This window comes from Patagioenas fasciata, chromosome 19 (genome assembly GCF_037038585.1).
Source record: "Patagioenas fasciata isolate bPatFas1 chromosome 19, bPatFas1.hap1, whole genome shotgun sequence".
Classification (NCBI taxonomy): domain Eukaryota; kingdom Metazoa; phylum Chordata; class Aves; order Columbiformes; family Columbidae; genus Patagioenas; species Patagioenas fasciata.
In genome coordinates, this window is record NC_092538.1 from 2,098,161 (window position 1) to 2,121,421 (window position 23,261).

General features: G+C 60.8%; 1 protein-coding gene across 1 annotated transcript; it reads right to left on the minus strand.

The window, feature by feature from the left end:
• Positions 1-2: 2 nt before the first annotated feature.
• MLXIPL (MLX interacting protein like) lies at positions 3-23,048 on the minus strand. Its single transcript, XM_065853218.2, is given in 17 exon segments — positions 3-451; positions 896-1,025; positions 2,160-2,283; positions 2,611-2,738; positions 3,033-3,152; positions 3,321-3,433; positions 4,116-4,296; positions 4,755-4,828; positions 5,409-6,012; positions 6,015-6,235; positions 10,619-10,696; positions 11,408-11,606; positions 11,907-11,951; positions 13,172-13,261; positions 13,464-13,546; positions 13,703-13,809; positions 22,405-23,048. Coding segments are annotated over 17 exon segments (2,715 nt in total). The 5' UTR covers positions 22,701-23,048; the 3' UTR covers positions 3-329.
• Positions 23,049-23,261: the final 213 nt, after the last annotated feature.

Consider the following 23,261-nt stretch of genomic DNA (forward strand, 5'->3'; position numbering starts at 1 on the left):
CCTGTGGGCAGAGCGGGAGCTTTATCAGGCAGAACGGCTGAGTCCTGTTGGGAGCTGTGCAAGCTGGGACAGCACTGTCCTCCCTCACCCCGTGCTGCGCGCCCTCTCTGGGGTCCGGCCGGCCCGGGGACGTGGGGCCAGGGCCAGGCCCAGGCCCAGCAGCCACGAGCCGGGACTCCCCGAGCCGGTGCCGGTGCCGGTGCCGGGGCGAGCCCCGCGGCCCCGAGCTGCCTCAGCCAGCGCTGTCCTGGGCTCCGGCCGTGACGGCTCCGCACTGGCGTTGGGCGTTCGTCCGTGGCCCTGGCGGGGCTGGGGAGCCCGCGGGGCCGCTACGAGGAACCGCCGCCTCGGCCCAGCCCCCCCGCCGCCCGGGTCGCCTGCTCGGGGACACGGGCCGGGTCGCTCAGGATGGAGGTGGAGATGCTCAGGTGCCGCAGGGAGCTCAGGACGGCTGCGGGGACAGGGGGTGTGTTAGCAGCCCCCCGTGCGCTGGGGGCTGGAACGGGCCCGGGTTCACCCATCCCCAGGGAGCTGACCGTTCCCATCCCGCCCTGCCCGCCGTGGCCAGACTACAGCACGACAGGTCCTGGCCGCAGCCCCCGGCTGGGGGTGAAGGGAAACCCACCCCGTGGGGCTTTGGGGGACTGTGCCCTGCCCAGCTGGGACGTGGGCTCTCGGCTCTGGGCAGCAGCAGCAGCTCCACTGGAGCGGGGCTGTGACAGGAGCACGGAAAAGTCCCAAGCACACGGCCCCGGGATGTCCCACCGGTACTTCCCTCCTGTGCAGTGTCAGCCCCACGACACCCCTGTCCTTTTCCTCTGCTTTGCTGCCAGTCCATGCCAACAGGCCAGCCCGGCTTCTTTGGGGGGGCCTGGGCAGGAGCAGGGCCACCTACTTGGCCGTAGCGCCGGGAGGGAGCAGTGCTGGTCCAGCCAGGCGAGGGACGTCTGGGTGAGGCTGTCCATGCTGGCTGTGGACACCATGCCATTGAAGGACTCAAAGAGGGGCCGGATGATGATACTGAACTGATGGGAGCAGCAGACTTAAGGACCAAACTTGCCAAGGCCATGGTCACCCACCCGGCAGCTGTGGGCAGCAGGACCGTGGAGCAGATCTACTGGTTCCTCAGCACAGCACCGTGCTGGGCACCAGCTCCTACTGCTGGGTGGCGGACTCGGATGCCACCCGGGGCAGGCAGTGGGAGGGCTGTGTAAACCCTGTCCCAGCTGGGGCTGCCAGAAATGGTTGTTTAGACACAAGACAACTCTTCCAGAGTAGATCAAGGAGCCAGCTAGCACAGTGTGCTCTGAAGTGCCCAGGAGCAGGGTATGACACCCATGTGCTCCTGTGGTGCTCCCAGCCTCCAGGGACCACAGCTGGGGACCAGTGACTTTGTGTGTGTAGTAATCCACAGCAGATACCTCTGCCAGGAGCTCATCCTGGAGCCTGTGTCAGCTTTAGCATCCGCAGCATCCTGCAGAAGGAGCTCCATAGTGCTCCCGAGCTGCGGCAGGAGCCACCTGTGCCTCACCTGCGCTGCCCGTGCTGTGGGCTGCGGGGCCTGCCCGTCCCTGTGACACTGGGGGCTTTGTAGACCACAGTCTCTGCAGGCTCAATGGCCCCAGGGTGTCTGATCCCCACTCACGGAGAAGCAGGTCCAGCCCTGTGACACCCCGTTCCTTGGCCCTTGGTCCCCTCCATCCTCTCCACCACATGGAGCCCAGACTCGTGTCCCAGGCATGGGCACAGCTGGGTTTCCAGGTTGCTGTGCCACATGGCCACCAAGGCCAAGCCATCATGACCCCAGCTTTGTGTTTGGACCTTTCCTAATCCCTAGCTGATGGCTGCTGCCTCTCAAAGCCAGTTCCTGTGTCACCAGGAGTTCTTCCCTGCATGAGCTCAGCTCCACTGGTGATTTCCCTTCTTCCCAAGGACAAACCATTTGCTCCTACTCCATTTGCTTCCTTGTCACAGAAATTTCCTCCTGACCACAGCACCTCAACACATTCCCACCATGGCTGGGAAACGTCTCCCCATGGTCTCCAGAGCCTCTTTGAGCCAGAGGGACCCCACAGGCCCAGGAGCAGCGGCTGAACCGGAGAACCTGGTGCTTGGCGGAAGGGTGAGAGTGAGCAGCAGGCGCTGGCCCCAAAGGATACGATCCAGAACTTCCAGTTCTGCAGCGTGGAAGAGCGGACGTACTCGTCGAACATGCTGCGCATCTGGTCGAAGCGCTGGCGTGTGATGGGCACCCCTGTGGCTGGCAGCTGCTCCTGGCACAGGCTGTGGGGCACAAGCAGTGCCATGGGTCTGTGTTCAGGAGGCTGGGAGCCATTGGGGATGCCCCACTGGGCCTCAGTCGGGGTGGGCAGACCATGTCCCCCTCCCAGTGTGGCTGTGCAGCATGCCCACATGCTCCAGTTCCACACAGTGCTGCCTCCTGAGCATCATCCCTCCCCCCAAACAGCATTTGAGGGCTAACAGAGTCAAATGCATGTCCTGGGAGGTTCAGGAGACCTGCAGTGTCCTGCTGCCTGCCCGGCGCTGCCGCCTGCCCTGCCCAGCGGCCCTGAGGCGTTCAGGGGCTGCCTGCCACCATCTCCTCCTTACTTGATGGAGCTGTTGAGCTCCTCGATCTGCTCCCGCAGCCGCTGCGCCTCGTCCTGCAGAGCCGCCCGCTCGTGCTGCAGCTTGCAGATGTACTCGACTGTCTTCTGCAGGGTGGTGGCCTTACTGACCTGGCAGGACACAGGGCTGAGGTGGCGAAGGGACCTCACTGGCTGGGCAGGGTGTGGGTCACCAGCAGGGCTGGAGATGCCGTGTTCCCCGCTGCTGAGCCTGAGCAGCTTCTGCCACAGGCTCCAGAGCCCAGAGCACCCCGGCATAGCCACACTGCCTGGGTCTCCTGTGCCTGGGGTGGGCTTTCAGCCTCCTGCCCCACAGGCCAGAGCAGCCCAGGGACACAGCATCCCTGGGTGACACACCATGTCCCTGTGTGCCCAGGGCCCATCTGCACAGCTCTGGATGCTCACCTTGATGCTGGGCTGGGCGCTCAGCGTGCTCACCAGGCTATGCAGTGTGTCGAAGCCCAGCTTGATGTTGAAGCGTCTCTTCTGCTCGGCGGAGATGTGGGTGATGCGACGGCTCTCCATCTGCAGGCAAGTGTCGTCAGGCACCTCCCAGCGGTGGTAACAGCCCTGGGCTGCCCCAACATGGGGGACAGGCTGCCCAAAGCTCACAGCAAGGGTGAGGGTGGAGCTTGGGGGGCAACAGGAAAGGGGGCTGTTCCCATAGCAAAGGCAGCACTTGCTCCTGCGTACCTTGCTGGACTCAGGCCTGCCCCGCCGGGGTGCGGGGTGGTGCAGAGCGATGCCAGCACCCCGCGCCAAAGCGGGACCCGGGGAAGCCTGGCCAGGCTTGGACCAGTCGCTGCCTGGAAAAGGAAAGGCGATGCTCTGGGGAGAGGTGCGATGCTGTGGGGACAGGGGTGGCAGCAGCCACAGCCCCTCGTGATGGGTGAACACCAGGGTCCTGCAGGGATGGGCAGAGAGGAGCGGCCTGCGGTGTTAGCCCAGCACCGGGGCAGCCGCTCTGCTCAGCTGATACAGGTGCTCTAGTCCAGCATCCAACCATGTCTCATTGCTTTGTCTTATCCCAAATGCTCCTCATTCTGCAGCTGTTCAGAAAGGGGTACATTTGGGGTGGGACATTTTAAATTCCCAGCATTTCTAGGGTGGAAATCACCAGGAGAGAGTCCTGTGGGCAGCAAGGCTGTGGTCTGCAGCACCAGATTGAACTGGGAGCAACACCAGAGCCTGGTTTCCAGCTGCCGCTCTGGCTTCTGTGGGTGAAAGCAGGGTGCTTCCCGCTTGAAAACCAAGCTCTGGGTTTTCAAAACCACAGTCTGACATTTTGCTCTTTTTTGTCTTTTCCTGTTTCTGCTTTTGCCCCTGTAGAAGGAGGCAGGCGAAGGGGCTGTGCCGTCCCCAGCACAAACAAAGCCTCTGTGCTCAGCTGGGATAGAGGCGAAATTGAACGTTCCTACAATGTTTGGTCTGAGCTCCATGCAGGGGACAAGGTGTCCTGTGGGGCTCCTTGGGGCACCCCAGACTCACCGCAAACCGATGTGGGGGAGAGCCGCTCTGCCTTGGGGACCAGCAGCGGGCCCGGCTGGGTACCCATCGGCGGCACCGGTACCGGCACTGTTTGGGAAGGGCTGGAACCAGGAGCCAGTCCTGGGCTCAGCTGGGCCATCCTGGAGAGGAAGGCGGCAGGGACATCGGGGACAGTGCTCTGCTGCTGGGAGGAGGCAGAGGGAGATTGGGGGGCCAGTGCCCCATGCACACTGGGGGCCAGACGTTCCCCTTTGGTCGGTCAGTGCCTGGGCACTGATAATGTGATTCCTGTGAGGACACCCGGGGGGGATGTGCAGCCCCATCCCACCACCTGCAGGGGCAGCCCAGCCCCATTTCCCCAGGGCAGTGTCGCTAGGAAAGGGGCCCTGCAAGCCACGTGTTTCCCACCTCTGCTCTGCTTCTTTTAGGAGAGAAAACACCCAGGTGACTCCTGCCACCCTGGCCAAATGTCCTGTCCTTTGCCCTGTGCCCGTCCAGCCCCGTACTGCAATGGGTGACCCCACAGAGCCCCATCTCCCACCTGCCATAGGGTGGCCCTCCCCCTGCCCCAGCAACCAGGAGGGCAATTGCTGACCTGGGGGGTCAACTCCCAGCCTGGGGGGGCAGGCAAGTGCTTACCGGGGACACAGGGGACGCGGGCATGAGTCCTGCACCCATCGGGTGTGGGGCATCCAAGGCCAGCTCCTGCTTGGCTGCAAGAGGGCAGGGAGCAGAAGGGTGTCTCTGTGTGAGGGTGTCAGGGCTCGGGTGACCCTTCCTGCCCCATGGGACAGCCAGGCCCCAGCACTGGCCTTCCTGCAGCCCCTTCCCCACCCATCCGCCCTGGGGAAGGAAGAAGCAGCCCCTGGAGAGAGGTGCCCCTGCAGCGGGGATGTACTTGGGAGCCGTGGGGCAGGCAGGGACACCCGGCCCCTCCTCAGCCTGGCATGGGGCTGGATGTGACAACCTCTGCAGGACCCATCCCATCACAGAACAGGTAGGATGCCGGTGACCCCCTGCCCCATCTGTGCCACTGGGGCCATGGAGATCAGGGGACTTGGCAGCGGTGCCCATGGCCAAGCCTGGGGATGGCTGGGCCCCGTCTCCCTCCCGGGGCTGCTGGAGCTGGGGGGCTCCCCTGGGCTTCATTGCTGGTTTGGGTGCTGCTGCGCTGTGGGGACAGGTGCGTGCCGTGCCCAGCACCGCCAGCATCCCAACCCCAGGGAAAAAGCGACTCCCCCTCCAATTCCCCCATAGCATGCCCCCGTGTCCCCGCAGCCCCAGCCCCGGTACCTGTGGTCAGCAGCTGGCTCAGGCAGGTGGTGGGCACAGCCTGGGGGGGCGGCGCGGGGGGTCCTGACAGCCTCTTTGCCTTGGTGCCGCTGGGCTTCGCCTTCAGCTGCCCACTCCCGCCCTGGGGCTGCCCCTTGGTGGGGGCAAACCTGGGGTCGCCCAGCAGGGCAGGGGGCAGGAGCTGGGGAGCAGCCAGGCTGGGGTACCCTGGAGGCACCATGCCCACCCCATAGCCCAGCCCTGGGGCGTGGGGGGGCAAGCAGGGTGCTGAGAGGGGGGAGGCAGTGTGGGTGACGAGCGAGGGGACAGGTGAACCCCACTTGGAATGGGGAACTGGGGCAGGGGAGAACAGGGGGTCCGGGGACAGCAGTGGCACCCCAGGGGGTGCGTAGGGGGACCCCGGTGGCTCCAGGCCGAGGCGCTTGCCGGGGATGCCATACTGCAGCAGGGGCTTGTGTGGGAGCGGGGGGCTGAGGCTGGACGCTGCAGGGGGGTGCTCGGGGGGCAGCGGGGCTGGGGGGAGCTCGGGGGCCAGGAAGGCTCCATGCAGGCCAAGCTGGGAGGCACCGCTGGGCTGTGGGAGACACAGGAGGGTCAGGGTGGGGGTGGCTGGGCCACCGGCAGCCAGAGGCCACGGGCCAGGGTCCCGCTTACCTGGAGGAGGGTGCTGGGTGGGAGCCGGGCCTCAGGGCTGGCGGGGAGATCCCGGGCACCCATCAGGGACCCCCCGCTGCCAAACTGGGTCTCAGCCATGGGCACGAAGCAGGGCAGCTCCTGGTAGCCTGGTTGCATCTGCGATGGTACTGGCCGGTAACTGGTGAAAATATCTGCAGGGACAAGCGGAGGCAGGGTGACAGGCGTGAGCGGCCCTTCCCAGAGGGGTGACAAGCCCCAGAGGAAGCTGTACCCCATGACCAGCCCTGCCAGGGATTTGCCAGTCCTGCAAATTTGCCAGCCCTTCACCTTGTGGGGCCGGGGCAGGTCCCAGCTCTGCTGGTGGGCTTGTTACCCAGGTTGTGAAATGCTGGAGTATGGAGGGACAAGGCAGCCCATGCACCCTGGGCCAGCCTTGCCACATGCATGGGGACAGGAAAACCCACCCAGAGTGCCACCCAAGGGTGAGGACCCTGCCTCCGACACCCAGCTGGGTGCTGCGTGCTTCAGCACTGGGGCTGCTGCCAGGGGTGCAGGGCCGTCCCGCTCCTCTTGAACGAGTGCCGGGCCGGGGCAGGGACCGTGACACCCGGGCTGTGGGGCAGCCACAGCGGGAAGCTCAGAAGAGTGGGTCACCACGTTCACAGACCACGGGGGACAGCCCCCTGAAGCCATGGCGAGTGCTTGCCTCCCCACACCAGCACTGCCGTGCGTGCAGCCTGCGGCTAACCACATCCCATGGCCTTCCCGGAGCCGAGCCCCGTGACCCTGCCGTGACTCCCTCTCCCTTCCTCTCCCCTTCCCACAGCCCTGCTCCTTCCGCAGGCTCAGACACTGCGGCACAAAGGGCTGGCCTGACACTTGGGGCAGACACCACCCTGGTGAAATGAGCTCCCTGGGCACATCACCTCCTCTCACACCTCGGCTCGGTGCGGCCATTGCCTGTACCAGCCCTGGCTCAGGCATCACCACCAGGAGGGTTTCCCTGGAGAGGGTGGCTGTGAGGCAGGGGTGGGGCTGCAGGGTGCAGGATGGAGCAGGAGCACTGACGGGGTTTGCAGGCACCTGAGTGGCACCTCCTGGCACAGACTCTGCCCAAGCAGCCGCCCCAGGACACAGGCGCTCACGTCCCCTCTGGCAAGCCGTGCTCCCAGCTCCTCAGCTGGCATGAGCATGAGCATCTCTGATGCCAGCAGAGCCCGACTGAGCCCCCATGGTGGCTGTACCTGCCCGGCATGGGCACCAGCAAGGCTGTGGGACCCTGCGCTTCCCCCAGGCTGTGGGCTCTGGGCTGCCCCGGCTTGAACCCACAAAGGCCTGGGAGCCCTTGGAATCTACGCTGGAGGAGCGAATGTGTAGCAGAGTGGGATGCTGTGGGGCCGAGCCTGTTGATGATTCCAGCAGTGCCATGTTCTGCCAGCTGAGGTGACACCGGTGCAAGATGGGGCAGTGCCAGCCCTGAGCCCTCAGACTGCCCCTTCCCCTGCTGAGGGACCATGGCACAGCCTCCCCTGCACCGCGGGGCTGCCCGGCAGGGTCTCAGCACCCAGCCCCATGCTGTCCCCAGCCCTCCGCTGTGCCCAGCCCCACACTGTCCCTTGCCACCAGCACTGAAACTCTGTGCGTATTTATAGGCATTTCTGGTGCCCAGCTCTGCAGATTCAATTCCTCTTGTGTTTCTCGCTGCGCTGCAGGGATAGAAGGTGGCTGGCAGCCACTGGCTGCCCTGTCCTCCCTTTCTGCTGCCCCTTCCCCACCCCACAGCCCTTGACCACGCTCTTCTCCAACCCTGTATCACCATGACCTGCTCCCAGGCCACACGGTGTGGCCGGGACATGCCACTGCTCAAGGGAGAGGAGCCCATGCAGTCGGCACATCACACCTTTGGCACCCCACTCACACCTGGGTCTGCTTTCCAAGTGGGATCGGGGCTACAGAGTCCATTCCCAAACCAAGGGCCCTCCAGCATTGGCCCCAGGCTCTGGAAGGGTCCTGCAATGCGATGCCATCCTACGGGACAGCCAGCGCAGCCCCCAGCACCCCGGTGCCTGGCGTGGGTCCTACCTGGAGCGTGGTGCCAGCAGGGCACAGGGCCGGGCTGCTCCCTCGCCTCTGCCATCGGGACTTCTCCATCCCCCCACAGCAGGCTCTGGCACGCGCTGTGGACACGGGGTGCTTCCTCATGTGGGGATTGGTTTGCATGTGCTGAGTGACAGGCACTGAGCTCTGCCACCGCCACCAGACACGGTGACAGCCTGTGACCCTGCGGCAGCCCTGTCCCCGCCATCGCGGTGCCCACCCCATACTCTTTCACCTGGTGCTGTGCACGAGGCTGCTCCCCAGCCACGAGAAGCCATCGCACACCCTGCTAGAAAAGTGGCCTTGGGGACACAGCTGGGACGGCTGCCACCCACAGCTCTGGTACCCAGCATTCACGCCTCATCTCCTCTCCCTGCTGCTCCCATGTCCCGTGGGCACACAGCGCCGGTGCGGCCCATGGCACAGTGTGCGCACGTGTCTGCTCTGCACAGCTGTCCCGCACACCCGCGCAGCCCACCGCACACCTCACTCAACACACGCAGTGCTCAGCTGTCATGGGACTGTCATCCCTTGTCACTGGGGTGAGCTGCTCTGTGCAGCATCCCTGCAAACACCACATCCAGGACAAAACTCCGGGCAATGCATTTCCAAGTGCCCCAGGGGGTCCTGCCCTCCCCAGGGCACAGAATCCTGGGGTGCCATCCCTGACCCCACCTGGGCTGGGACCCTCCCTACCTGCACCAGTCTGCCTGTGTGGAGCTGCTGGGCATGGGAAGGGACACTTTCCTGTGATGTACTTGCAGCAAGACCCATCCTTTTCCCAGGCAGCGCCCTGCAGCAAAATGCAGGGCTTTTCCTCAGGAAATAAAGACAGGACAGGAGTTGGACTTGATGATCCTGTGGGTCCCTTCCAACTGAGGACATTCTATGATTCTGTGGTTCTAAATTGGCTGCTCATAGAAATATGTCACTTCAGATGGGCACTGCCATGCCCCTTGCCATCTCCTCCTGAGCACAAGCTCTGCCACGCTGGCAGCATGGACAGGAGCTGGATCCACCAAGAGAGGTGCTGGGGCTGCTGCTGTGACACCACTGTGGTGAGGTGATGCTTGAAAGGGGTTGCTGCAGCTTTGCATGGCCATGCAGGAGCTCCTGAGGGAAGGGACTCTTGCCAAATGTCATTTTAACCCATTTGGAGCTGTCCCACCTCCCAGCAACTGACACCCTCAAGGGGCACCTGGGGACAGGAGGCAAATCATAGAATGTCCTGAGTTGGAGGGACCCACCAGGATCATGGAGTCCAACTCGTGTCCCTGCACAGGACACCCCACAGGTCACCCCGTGTGTCTGAGGACAGTGTCCAGTCTCTTCTTGAACACTGTCAGGTTGGGCCGTGACACCTCCCTGGGAGCCTGTTCAGTGTCCAGCACCTCTGGGTGCAGAACCTTTTCCTCATGTCCCACTGACCCTCCCTGGCACATCTTCTGCCATTCCCTGGGCTCTGTCACTGTCACAGAGAAGAGCTCACCCTGCCCCTCCTGCTCCTGCTGAGGAACCTGCAGCCCATGAGCTCTGCCCTCAGTCTGCTCTGCCCTCTGGCAAAGGCCCGGCCATGAGGACGACTCTCTGCCCAGCACCACTCACCCCGATGGGACCTCTGGAGGGAATGAGCCAGGGAGGGCTGGCAGGAGCCTTCCCACCCCAAACCCTCCATCCCCAGGACATCCCAGCACTGCCCCAGCACATCAGGTGCTCCCGCCTGCTCCCCACCAGCATCTGGTCTTGCATCACCCCACAGCCGTATGGTGCAAACACCCTTGTTTCCTCCCACTGAGGGAAGTGGAGACCGTGTGAAGCTTGCAGGCTGCTCACAGACATGCAGAGGGCTCTGGAGATGCTGCAGCCCCCAGCTCACACCAGCTCCCACTGTACAAAGTGTGCCCAGGCCACCAGTTCAAGGGCAGAGCTGGTCCCTGGTACAGCGTGCACCAGAGCCCTGGTGTATGGGGACACTGCACAGCACGGCTGGGACCAGGACACGTCCCCACCAACTCCATGGTGCTCATGGACACTTGTGGCTCAGAGCCTGTGCAGCAGCACCAGCAGCACCAGTGGCCGCCCTACAGGAGGCTGCCGTTACAATTGTTCGCTTGTCCCCTTGGCAGTCCCCTTGCCTCATCTGGACACCAAGTTTGCCTCTCAGGGCCAGCCTGGCAGGGACCTGTCCCCAGAGGATGTAGCACAGCCCAGCACAGGGTCCCATCTCTGGGCCAGACCCCCTTGGCAGCTCAGGAGTGAGGAGGGGGACACCCAACACACAACCTGCTCTCTAGAGGTTTCCTCTTTCTTGCAGGAAACAATTATCCTTCCTCTGGCTGTAGACAAACTGAGGTGGTTCCACAGCCCCTGGGTGGGCTCTTCCTGGTGCAGGCAGGTGTGCTGAGCCCCCGCCCCACAGCACCCTGCCCCACACACGCTGTTTTTTCTATGCCACTGAACGTCTGGGGCTCTCTTACCTGAGATCTCCATGTCATCCAGGCTGGGCTGCAGGGGTGCCAAGTCCGGCTGTATCATGTCAGCATTCCCAACATATGCTGGAAAAGGACAGAGCTGAAACATCGAGACTCAGCCACTGCACCCCCAAGACCTTCCTGCATGGCTACTCCACCACACGTGCCTGGCTGCCACTCCTCAGTGGCACCCCAGAGTCACCCCACGTCACTGCACCCTGCCCTGCAGCCGTGCACGGGTAGGGACTTCGGCACTCGCACTGCAGAGACTCAGAGCCATCCTGTTCCCACCTCTGGGATCTCATCCAGCACCCAAGAACCCCAGAGAAAAGCTGATCCTTGGTGCAGGTCCTGCCTGGTGCTGCAGGAGCTCCAGGGTCCCAGCCAGGCAGGGATAGCAAAGAGTGGCCATAGAGGCTGGCACAAGGTCTTTCATGGGGGCAACCCTCCCCAGGCAGCTCATCCCATCCCGCCTGGGACAACCTGGCTGCTCTGTAGGGAGCTACCAAAAGAGGGGCTGCTCCTACCCTGCTCAAACGGAACAAAAGCTCCATTTGGGCAGAGCAGGAGCATCTCCTCCTCTGGTGGCTCCCTGCTGCATTTGGGCAGGGCAGGAGGGCAGGAGAATCCCTTCCTCCTGCCCCGGGCAAGAGGGCTGCCAGGGGACCCCATCTGCCCAGAGGACACAAGCAGCAGCTCTCAAGGGCTAAGCCAAGAGGCGAGAAGGTGCTATGGTGCATGCTGCCCACCTGGACCTCCTCCACCTCCTGTTAGAGTGTGGTCTGGGATACCTACCATCTTCTGGGAGTTCCTGGTGGGCGCTGGGCGTCTGTGTCATGGTGAAGAGGGTATCAGAGATGTCCGACAGGAAGGTGTCCAAGTCGAAGTGCTGCCTACTCCCCGGGTCCTCCTCCTCATCCCCCAGCAGCATGGGCACCACATTGCAGAAAAGCTGGTTGCACCATTTCTCTGTTGGCCTCCAGACATCCTCATCCTGCACGACATGGAGCGAAGGGCCAGGTGGGCACCTCTTGTGGGTCGAGTCCATGCCTGGCTCCCCAGCTGCTCTCCCTTGCAGCTCATATGCTTACCGCAGTGTTTATCACCCCAAAGCCTCACACCTGGCACCCTGGTGCCTCCAGAAGGGTGAATCTCCCATCCTAAGGGCTTCGCATCCCATCCCATTGGGCTTGTCACACCCTGGGGCTTTCATCCACCCTCCCCCCAAGCTGCCCAGCGCAGGGGTCTGCATTGCATCCCCTTTTCCCCTCCTCCCCACCCTTCCCAGACTCACCCGCTTTGGACTGGAGAGCTCTCCCTCCCGGGTGGACTTGCGAAGCTGGAAGGAGAGGACAGCCTGGGTCACCCCCCAGGCAGGGCAGGCAGGGTGTGGGGCAGAGCCAGGGGCAGGGGACAAGTGGGCAGGGCTCAGGAGCAGGTTCACTTGGGGGCTCAGCGTGGCCGCCGCGAGTTCACATCTGCCTTTACTCTACAGGGTCTGGGCTGAGCAGCCACCGCAGCGGTGGGACAGGCGGTGTGTGGTGGTGCGAGGCTGCCAGTGCCCTGCCTGCCCGTGGCACCCCCGGCCTTTATCGGTCCTGAGTGAGCGGCTGGGGAGGAGACTGGACCATGCTCCACCCCGTGTGGCAGGTGGCCAAGGTTGTGTGCCAGCATGCCCAAGAGCGGGCACCTGAAATGATGTGGAGCCTCCTGGCGTGCCTGGCAGCACGTGCTGCCGGGGTGAGCCGCGGCTGCCAGCGGTGTGCCAGAAAATCCCAGCCCAGCCGGAGCGCGGCGGCTGAGCCGTGGCCCCACTTAACCCACTCCAACACGTGCTGTGGGTGCGCTGCCAAATCCAGCCCCAGATCGTGCTCCGAGCAGGGCACAGTCGTAGAATCACAGAATCATAGAATCATGGAATCATGGAATCATTTTAGTTGGAAGTGACCCTTGAGATCATGGAGTCCACCCATAACCCACCCCGGCACTGCCCCATGTCCTGAGAACCTCATGTCCGTCTGTCCAACCCTCCAGGGATGGTGACTCCAGCACTGCCCTGGGCAGCCTGTTCCAATGCCCCACAGCCCTTTGGGGAAGAAATTGTTCCCCAGATCCAACCTCACCCTCCCCTGGCGCAACTTGAGGCCGTTTCCTCTGCTCCTGGCGCTTGTTCCTGGGGAGCAGAGCCCGACCCCCCTGGCTCCAAACTCCTTTCAGGCAGTTCAGAGATCAGAAGGTCTCCCCTCAGCTCCTGTTCTCCAGCTGAACCCCCCAGGTCCCTCAGCTGCTCCCATCACACTTGTGCTCCAGACTCTTCACTGGTTTGTGAGCCCAGGTCGGGCTGCTGGAGCTCACCACAGCACTGCAGGCAGCTGGGGTCCCCACTGTGCTCCCCGTCACTGGCACCATGGGGACAGGCAGCATCCCACTCCCATGCTGGCATCTTGCGTGCCACGTCCCGCTCTTGGTCAGCCGTGGCTCCACACTGGGCATGCTAATACCTTGTCCCACCAGTGCCACTGCCATGGGATGGGGAGCAGCATCGGCAGGGCCACTCACCCGCTTCTTGTAGTAGATCCTCCACTTGTGGTACTCCCTCATCACCACCTCGATGCGGCGTTTCCAGTAGTTGCCCTCCAACACAACAGCCTGGGGGGAAGCACGAGGGTCACGACTGAGATCCCCAGCCCCAGCACCCCACAGCCAGGGCTGGGTCCCTTGTGCCATGTCAGAAACACCTTTCCCAGTAAATCTATGAAATACAATGAGCTCTGTGCCCGTGTGCTCAGCTCCCGCCTGTGCCACCCAGACCTGCTTCTGGCCCAGAGAGCTGCGAGGGACCATGCCCTACCTCTGGTTTTCGGTGCTCATCAGCCTCCGACCCCTCCAGCGGGGTGATGAAGCCACACACAGGGTTCTTCCTCCGCTCCACATCTGCATGGGGGAAAACACAGCTGGCTTTACCCATGGCTCCATCCCTGGGCACAGGAGGGTGTCCGTGTACCTGTGCATCGCTGCCCCAGTGCCAGCCCCATTCCACCCAACATCGCCAGCATGTGGCCGACAGAGCAGGGTCTGCCCCATACTCACACTGGATGTACCACGCTCTCCAGATTGCGTTGTTGAGGCGGATTTTTTCCCGGCAAAGCAGCCGCAGCCCCTTGAAATTCTTCCACTTTGGAGACACCAGCTTCCCACTAAAACACCAAGCAAAGGAGAGGCTGAGGGGAGGGCACTATTCCGGAGCCCTCCTGATTTGGGATCTCCCAAGGAGGCTGAGTCTGGAGATGCCCTGAGACCATCAGCCTGGTGGCAAGTCTGGAGCAGGCATGGCCATGTGGCTCTGCTGCGGGCTGCTTGCCTGGCACCCGTGGGAGCACCCACGGGAGCACCCACGGGAGCACCCACGGGAGCACCCACGGGAGCACTCTCAGATCCTGTTCGCTCTGAGAACGGCACAGACCTAAACCATGAACCTCATAGGCTCACACAAGGCTTCTCAAGCCCTGGGATTAAAGCGCAGCACACAGAGGAATTGATTCATGGAGGCTTGAAGCCTGGGTCCAAGGTGGGATCCTGCTGCCCCTGGCCAGCACGGCTGTGTCCCAGCCCAGTGGGACGCGAAGGGAAGTCTCTTGCCCAGGCGAGACACCCACGAACATGTACTGCTGTGGCTCTTGCCTCATTACAGCATTTGGGCAGCTATTTCTGACCTTCCTTTTAATGCCAGGCAAGGCTTGGAAATGCTACCTTCAGCTGGGGGCAGGCGCAGGCAGCGGGACAGGCAGGGGCAGTGATCTGCGTGGGGCTGGGGAGGACAGGACAGCGAGCTGGAGGATGTTAAGGGACACTTGCCTGTGCCCCAAGAAGAGCATAGAGCAGGACCAGTGTTGCCCTGGCCTCTTCTCCACATCCATCCCTGCAAACCTGCACCACTCGCCCCAGCCCCCAGCCCGAGCTGGACTCCCTCCGTCTCATTTCCCAGCTCCTGGAGGCAGCCGTGTTCATTCTGCAGCTCGTCATGGTGGTGGTGATGTCCCTCATGGGTACTGTAGTGCAGGCAGCCCCATTGCACTAAGCATTGTTTCTTTCCAACCGAGGGACACGACCACCCTGCATGCACCCGCTGCGGGGTCCTGAGTGTCCTGCTGCCCCAGGAGCTCTGGGGGAAGACTGGGGTCACTCTGCCCTTTTCACTGCTCTCCATGAGCCCAGTGTCTGCCAGGCTCTCACACCCATCAGTGCATGGCCTTGGAGAATCATAGAGCTATGGAATCACAGAATAGTTTGTGTTGAAGGGACCTTCCCAGCTCCCCAGTGCCCCCCCTGCCATGAGCAGGGACATCGTCACCAGCTCAGGTTGCTCAGAGCCCCGTCCAGCCTGGCCTGGGATGTCTCCAGGGATGGTTCATCCACCACCTCTCTGGCCAACCTGGGCCAGGCTCTCATAGAATAATTTTGGTTGGAAGAGACCCTCATGGTCATTGAGTCCAAGTGTTAACCCAGCACTGTCACTGCCCATGTCACTGAGAACCTCATGTCCGTCTGTCCAACCCTCCAGGGCTGGTGACTCCAGCACTGCCCTGGGCAGCCTGTTCCAATGCCCCACAGCCCTTTGGGGAAGAAATTGTTCCCCACATCCAACCTCAACCTCCCCTGGTGCAACTTGAGGCCGTTTCCTCTGCTCCTGGCGCTTGTTCCTGGGGAGCAGAGCCCGACCCCCCTGGCTCCAAGCTCCTTCCAGGCAGTTCAGAGATCAGAAGGTCTCCCCTCAGCTCCTGTTCTCCAGCTGAACCCCCCAGGTCCCTCAGCCGCTCCCATCACACTTGTGCTCCAGCCCCTCACCAGCTCCGTTCCCTTCTCTCAACTCGCTCCAGCACCTCAAGGCCTTTTTGGCCTGAGGGGCCCAGAACTGACCCCAGGATTCGAGGTTTGGCCTCCCCATTCCCAGCACAGGGACGGTCACTGCCCTGGTCCCTGGTGCTGGATTGCTGCATCCAGTCCCTGTCCATCTCTGCAGACCCTTCCCCAGGTCCTGTTTCCCGTGTCTCTCCAGATGCACCATGCGGTGCCATCCGGCTGTGCTGCAGTGCTGCAAGCAGGAGCAGTTCATGGCTAATGCTTTAAGAAGCTGTACACTTGTTCATTCAAGCTTGTGGAACTTCCGAGCACTCTTGAACGAATATTCTGGCTGATTCTGCATTATCATGCCTGTAAATCTGCCTCCCACGGCACAGCATGGCCATCTCGCGGGGGGCTCCCTGCTCGGTGGCTGTGCTGGCTGGGTGAGGAGCTGGGCTGGGAGCTCGGTGCAGCCAGCAGGCAGGTGTCTGTCTTGTTGCAGGCAGGTGCTGCCCTCCATCCTGCAGCCAGGCAGCCCCAACAGGCAAGAGCACAGGCAGTGAGACCCCCGCACTGCTCCTGCGCAGCTCCGTGGGCACAGGGAGCGAGCCAGGGCAGAGGGCACGGTGTGCTGACCCATCTCACGGCGGGAGACAAGGGCCGGGGACCCCTCCAGAGCCCGGTGCAGGGATGTGTCTGGGAGCAGCTGCTCCCACCCGCAGGACTGGATGGGGACGGTGTCCCCAGGGACACCAAGCCCAACCCACAGCCCCAGGGGCTGGGGAAGGACCCGTATCCCCGCAGCTCCAGCCTGCAGAGAGTTAAGGATTTGGCTGTGCACTGACCACTCCATTATCACCAGGATTTTGAACTTTCCCCGGCGGCACAAGGCAAACAGCGTGGTGGTGCCAAGCAGAGGAGCCAATGGAAGGGCCGGGTTTCCCGGGCACACGGCCAGCTCCTACCGGTCAAGGCTACATGGCCACACTCCTCCCCGGTGCCGCCCGCTCCACAGCCGGGTAAAGGAGCGGCCGAGCACACGGACCGCAGCCCCACGCCTGCAGCCGGGCATCTCGGCCACGTGCGGGGCTGGTGGGGCTGCGGCCCCGGAGCTGCTGTGGACCTGGAGGCAGAGGGGAGATGCCTTTGGGCTTCGCCGCTAAATGCCGTTTTTCCCCATTAACAATCCTTTCAGTTTTGGGGCTTATCAGGCTGATCTTTGCTCCCTGGTTTGCCTTGAAAAGTGTTCCACCCTTCCCTGAAATTATCTCTGTGGGGAGATGGATGCAAACGCCACGTTGAGTGTGAGAAAGGTTTGGGCTGCACCAAATAGGCTGGAGGTCCCGCTGCAGAAATGGGGACACAGACCCCCGCACCAGCTGTGGGGTCTCTGTGGGATGGGGTGAGGTGGGGACACGGCTCAGCCTGGGACCAAACCCGCTGTGGGTCAGCGCGGGCTCCGTTTCAGCCACTTGCACCTTGTTTGCTCTGTGATTCATGGAGCCTGTGTAGAAGTTGAAGGTGTTACAACCCCTGCTTTCCTGGCAAAATGAGCATTTTGCTTGACATAACAGCAGGAGGAAGGGGGAGGAATTACTCGATGAAGAGAAACGGGTGGTAGCAGAAGGGGAACAGCCAAACTGAGGGTCCTGTGGCAGGTAGGAGCCTGCTGGACCTTCCCCCCTGCAGCCAGGGGCAGGGTCCCTGTGGGGCTGCCAGAGCCCCCCTGGTGGCCAGGACACAGCTTGGTCCTGGCTGGCTGAATGGCAACAGCCTTTCCTGGGGGTTTGCACGTTGCATTTCTCACAAACTTTGCTACCAAAGTCAGTATTTTATCTTGAATTTTTGTGTTTTAAAATCCAAAGTCTGGCAAAGAAAGTTAAAAATCTAACCATAATTTTCCTGAAAAGTGCCCCAAAGCAAAAAAAAAATCACTGTGCTCAAATCCGACTTCAAATCTCTACTACCTGAATGAGCTTTTTTCTTCACTGCGTTGCACTGATGAAAAGCCTCTGGTGGGAGCGAGCTCTGCCCTCTCAGGGTAACCTGAGGGCAGTGTTGTGACAAAGGTGTCAATACCCTGTACTGGGGATTAGATAGGGACCCGCTCTGTGTATTTGCTCCCAGATAGCAGAGCCTCTGCCCTCACAGCTCTGCCCCAGGCAGCCATTTACCTCTGCACAAAGTGAGCATGGAATGCCCCAGATGAGAAGGGAAGTCATCTAAATCCTCTTGCAAATAGTTGTCTGGGAAGCCGGATAGCTGCCAGCCGAGCTAGGTACACGTCCACAACCGGCTGTTCTGGGGATGTCTGGAGACAGGACCCCACTGTGATCAGTGTGGGAACAGGCTGCACAGTGCGTGCACAGGATCGGCCCCAAATCCTCGGGAAATGACAGAGCAGCTCCTGCTGCTGATGACAGCACAGCTACTCTGCAGCACAAATGGGTTTAGTTGAAGCATAAGCCTTTCCCCCTCACCAGATCTGCCATTGCCCATCATGTGGATAATTCATCACAGAAGCTGCTGAACCCTTTGCAAAGCCACAAAGGGATCTGCTGAGCCGGGGCTGCCATCATCCCCGAGCCCTGCTCCCCCGCCGGAGCATCCCGCTGCCCCCGGCCCGGCTGCGGTCTGGATGGGACCGAAGCCTCATCAAACACTGGGGCTGGATGCAGCAATTGCAGGACGTGGCCACATCCACGGGAGCCACTGCCGGCTGGTCTGAGCTCACGCGTGGGGCTGCAGGTGAGTGCTGGGGAGCTGCAGTGAGCTGAGGCGAATGATTTGCCAGGAGGGCGAAGAAAAGCGCAGGTTAATCCTGAGGGAATGAAGTGGAGAGAGGGCGGCTCAACATCTGCATCCCTGGAGTCTCTGCCTGGGTGTTTTCCACCCCTGTATGTGTGTGTTGGAGGCGTTGTGAACGAGAGAATCAATTAGTGAGTGCAGCAAAGCTATAGCAGCAATCCCACTTCAAGGAAACCCCTGAGCCTGCTCTCAGCTTGCCAGGAGGATGAATTAGTACCAAATGCCCATGCAAGTGTGTAATCGAAGCCTGCTGTGTTTTAAATGACCAGAGGGCCAGAGTTAATACTCCACATCACTTACCAGTCTCATGTCCCTACTTGCTAAATCTCCCCTCCTGGTATTTGCAGGGGGTTAATCTATGTTATGCTCTGGGGACAGCTGCAGGAGCCTTCTTCTGAAGCACAAGATAAATATGTGCAAGGTAAGAGCACAGGTGTCTGCAGTTTGCAGTTCCCGTCTGCACGCAGGTTTTTCCCCTCAGGAGGACAGTCCCCAGGTCAGTCACCCTGCACTGCGTGACAGGAGGGTGTGTGAGTGCAGGAGACCAGCTCTGCAAGGCAGGACACCAGGGAGCGAGGAGTGACACTGCTGTGATGGGGAGACAGCTTGCTCGGCCAGGCAGATCACGCTGAGGTGATGACAGCATGAGCAGTTCCTCAAGGAGCTCGGTTCCACCTGCTCAGCTCTTCGGGAGAACCTTGGGAGGCCACGTGTGCTGCAGGGGGGTCACCCATGGGAGAAACAGCAGTCTAGGGAGGGGCTTCAAGAAATACAAGAGGTTGAAGAGGTGGGGTTTGGTCTCTTTTCACGAGCAACAAGTGATAGGACAAGAGGAAACAGCCTCAAGTTGCACCAGGGGAGGTTGAGGTTGGATCTGGGGAACAATTTCTTCCCCAAAGGGCTGTGGGGCATTGGAACAGGCTGCCCAGGGCAGTGCTGGAGTCACCATCCCTGGAGGGCTGGACAGACGGACAGGAGGTTCTCAGGGACATGGGGCAGTGCCAGGGGTGGGTTATGGGTGGACTCTATGATCTTAAAGTTCGTTTCCAACCTACATGATTCTATGATTCTAAGAAGGAACAGAGGAGAATCATGAAGTCTTTAGCAGGGATGCTGCTGGAAGGAGAGTAGCATCCTGGAAATTGGGTACAAATGACCTGGGAACTGCTTCATCCCAGCCCCCAGCACCAGGGGGAAGATGCTGGTGGGGGGAGTTGCCTCTCTCTGAGGTATCTGAAGAAACCAGTTTCTGCTGGAAGGCAGCCCTGATGGGGAGAGAGCATTTCTTTCCCAGCGAGGGGGTGATGCACAGTCCAGCATGTGATGGATTAAACAGCAGATCCTCAGAGCGACTGCTCAGGCCGAGCCAGGACTGCGATGAAAGTCTGTGAAGTGCTGCGGAGGAATTCTGGTGAGGGGAGGAATTACAGGTGTCCGGATGTACAGCCACAGCCATTGAAACATGGTGCCGTTCAGAGAGAACTGAGTGTTTGACCTTTGAAATGGCAGGAGCCCAGGCAGCGAGGAACGGTGGCTGGAACAGTCACAGCTGAGCCAGCAGGCCAAGAGAAGCGATAGCTCCCCTCAACTCAGCACCGCTGAGACCAAGCCTGGGTATTGTGTCCAGATTGGTCTCCCCAGTAAAAGAGATCCCCACATGGAGAGATCTCAGAGGAGGACGTTGAGATGGTTGGGAACTGATGTACATGATGGAGGAAGAGGATGAGTGATGGGCTTGTTCAGCCTGAAGAATGGAGGGTGAAGAGAGGATCTGCTTGCTGCCTTCAACTACCCAAAGGAGGCTGTGGAGGACATGGAGCCAGGTGCTTCTCAGACATGCGCTGAGAAAGGACAAGAGGCAACAGCACAAGCTGGGAGAAGGGAAACTCCAATTAGAGCCATGGAGAGAGGTCTTCCGTGTGAGAGAGGTGCAGCCCTGGGGCAGAGTGGACAGATGGTGGGATTACCGTCCTGGGTCTCCATCCATCAGAGTGATGGCCTTGAGCAACTTGATCTGGCTTTGGAGTTAGCCCTGCTCTGCCCAAGGCATGGACTATGAACTCCAGAGGTGTCTCCCAGCTGATACCTTTCAGTGGAGTCTGCTTCACCAGGAGTTAGGCTACAACACAGCTGTGCATGCACTCCTGAAGACCGGAGGACATTTGGCTGACAACTCCAGCTGAGCCTGTGCTGCACCAGCACCCTTTCTGAGGAACCTGGCTGGAAGGCGTAAAACAGCAGATGATGCAAAGAAGTATTAAATCAGATGAGACTAAGAGGTCCACCAAGTGTCTTTGAACTACCTTTCCTTCCTCTGATACTTTCCTCCCACTGCTGCTTACAGCTGTCAATAGTGTATTTGCAAAGCTGCCATAGGTTTCTGAAGGGAGAAAAGAAATGCCTGAAGAGCAGGTAGCCAGCAGAGTGGTCGACTCCAAAGCAAGGGTCCAGTCGCACCTGTGGAGAGGCGCATCCAGCACTGCACCCAGGTCCAGGTTCGGCTGAGCCTGATCTCTGACCAATGCTTGTCGTCCTGTTTTTAGGGTTCCAGCAAGCTGCAGAGCATGACAGCTGAGAGGTGAAGGGGAAGAGTGTCTAAAGATGAAAGGAACTCCAAGAGAGAAGAACAGAGCATGAAGTTTGGAGAACATCCAATGTCAAAGTTTCCCTGTTTGGGTTCCATGGCCTGCAGCTACCCTGGCTCCATGGAAGACCAAGAACTGCTCCCATGGTTGTTGAGCAAGATCTGTTCTCGCACCAAGGCAGCCAGGAGACATCTGTAGTGCTCTTGACTCCAGGGTGGCCGTCGGTGGTTGCACTCATGCTTTGTACCTGATGTGGATCCTCCTCACTGAGGCTACTGTTCAGCTGTAGTTACAGGTTGCAGTGGTGCTGGGCCTGGGGCTGATGTGTGCACGGTCATGTGCGCAGGAGGGAAACAAGGCCCTGCAGGAGTGCAAGGAGTAGGGAGATCTGGAGTGACGGAGCCCTGTCTGCAGCACGATGGCCAGCCCTGGGTGACATACAGCTGTGGAGGTCCCCTCCACGTGTGAAGGCACTTGTACCCTGTCCCCTTCCCTTCTGCCCGGGCAGCACCAGAGCTCAGGGGCACAAGGAGGCTGTGGTGCATCTCAGGAGTCCAGAGCTGAGCACCTGGGGTGGAGCAGTGTCTGCTCCTCCAGTCCCAAGCTGTGAGACTTAGAGTAAGGGGCTGGGAGAGCAAAATAGAGTGAGGCCACCAGTGTCCCCTGTGCATGGCACTCAGGGGTGACTTGCCTAACAGTGCCAGGCATGAAGCACAACCCCCAGCTGGGTCACCCACGCTGAAGCTCACTGTGCTCCCGCCAGCCGGAGCAGCAGCTCTGGGAAGAGCTGTGCCCCACCAACTGCAAGCAAACCACACAACCTGGGATGTGGTGATGGGCAAAATGTGCACAGCTATGTGGCAACCAGTACCCTTGGAGTGCTGTCCCAGTGTCACCAGGGTTGCTCTGGCAATGACCACATATTCCACCATGTCGAGCAGTCAAGGACTTGAAGGTGAACCTGAGAGCTCAGCAACTGAGTGAGATGTTGCGTGGAACAAAGCAATGGGCAACTCTTCAAGGCTGTTTTGCTGACATTTGTTTTCATAGGGCATCAGTAGGACATCATTGTTCTGGGCCTTCACCTGGACATTTTAGGAGAGCTGTGCAAGCAGTTTTGCACTGATATCAGCAGAGCAAGTCACCCTGATGCTATGTGTGAGAGAAGTCAAAACCTCTGGGCCTACCTCCCAGAAGCGGGACCTGGGCACCAGAAGATACGATGTGGGCTCTCCTGGTATCACCGAGGAGCTGTGGGATGAGCATCGTGGGCTTGTGCGATTGAGGCAATGATGCAATCACCCATCTGCTTTTGCAGGACAGAAGGAGAAGCTTTCAGGAGGCCCTGCACAAAGCCCTGTGAAGCCACCCAGCCCAGTGGGGATGCCACTGACTCCAGATCTCATGGACACATCACAACCCCATGGAGAAGAGGAGGATGATGCCAGCTGGCAATTAGCAGCATGTTCCTGGATGGGCAGTAGGGATCAGACAACCTTGTGCTTTCAAAGAGCCAGGGGGTCCCTGAGATGAATGCCAGCATGATCTGGGACTCACCTGTACTCCAGGCTCATGCACTCGAAGAGCCGGGTGAGGGTTGGGTCGATGCTCCGGGGATCGGCCGGTTCGGGCTCAGCGCGGTGGTGGCGCCGGCGGGGCAGCAAGTCGCTATGCGGGGATGACACCATGAAGTGGCCACTGTGGATGACCTGGCAGGGGTTCTGCACCCCGGTGCCAGGTCCCGTGCCGCCCGCAGCTGCATCCTCGGAGTCTGAGTCAGAGTCAGAAACAGGGCATGGCCCAACCTGGGGCTCTGGGAAAGGTCCTGGGAGCCCCACCTGAGCTCTTGCCATTGCCCAGAGCCTCCTGGGGAGCCCGTATCAGTCTGCCCCGGTGCTGTGGTCCATGTCCTGGTTGTGCCGGAGCCCTACAGGCTCTGCGTTGCCATCATGCACATGCCATGGAGCTCCCAGCACAGAACACCCGCAGCACTCGTCCTCCTCCCCGTCGCTTGCCCCACGCCAGACCACGCTTCTCCTCCACGCTCCGAGGTTCAACTTTCGGTTTGTCTCGCCAGGGCAGCTCACCAGCCCTATTTATAGCAGCGGCAGCTGATCCCGCCCATGGTGCTCGTCAGCCAGGCCACGGCACCGTGACACCGGCCACCAGGCATCGGCCACCGGAGCTGCAGCTCCACGCTGCAGTCCTGCTCACGCAATGCACCCAGAACCCCGGCTTTTATCTCCCCTGCAGACCTGGGGAGGAGTGACTGCAGGTCCATGTCCCCCCCGGCCACAGGTTCGCTGGCAGTCGGCTCTGTTTACCCGGTGTTAATCGCCGCTGCCGGCGTGGAGAGGAGCGGGAGGTGTTTACCCAGTGCCTCTGCCCTCATGTGTCTCCCTGCACTTTCAAGG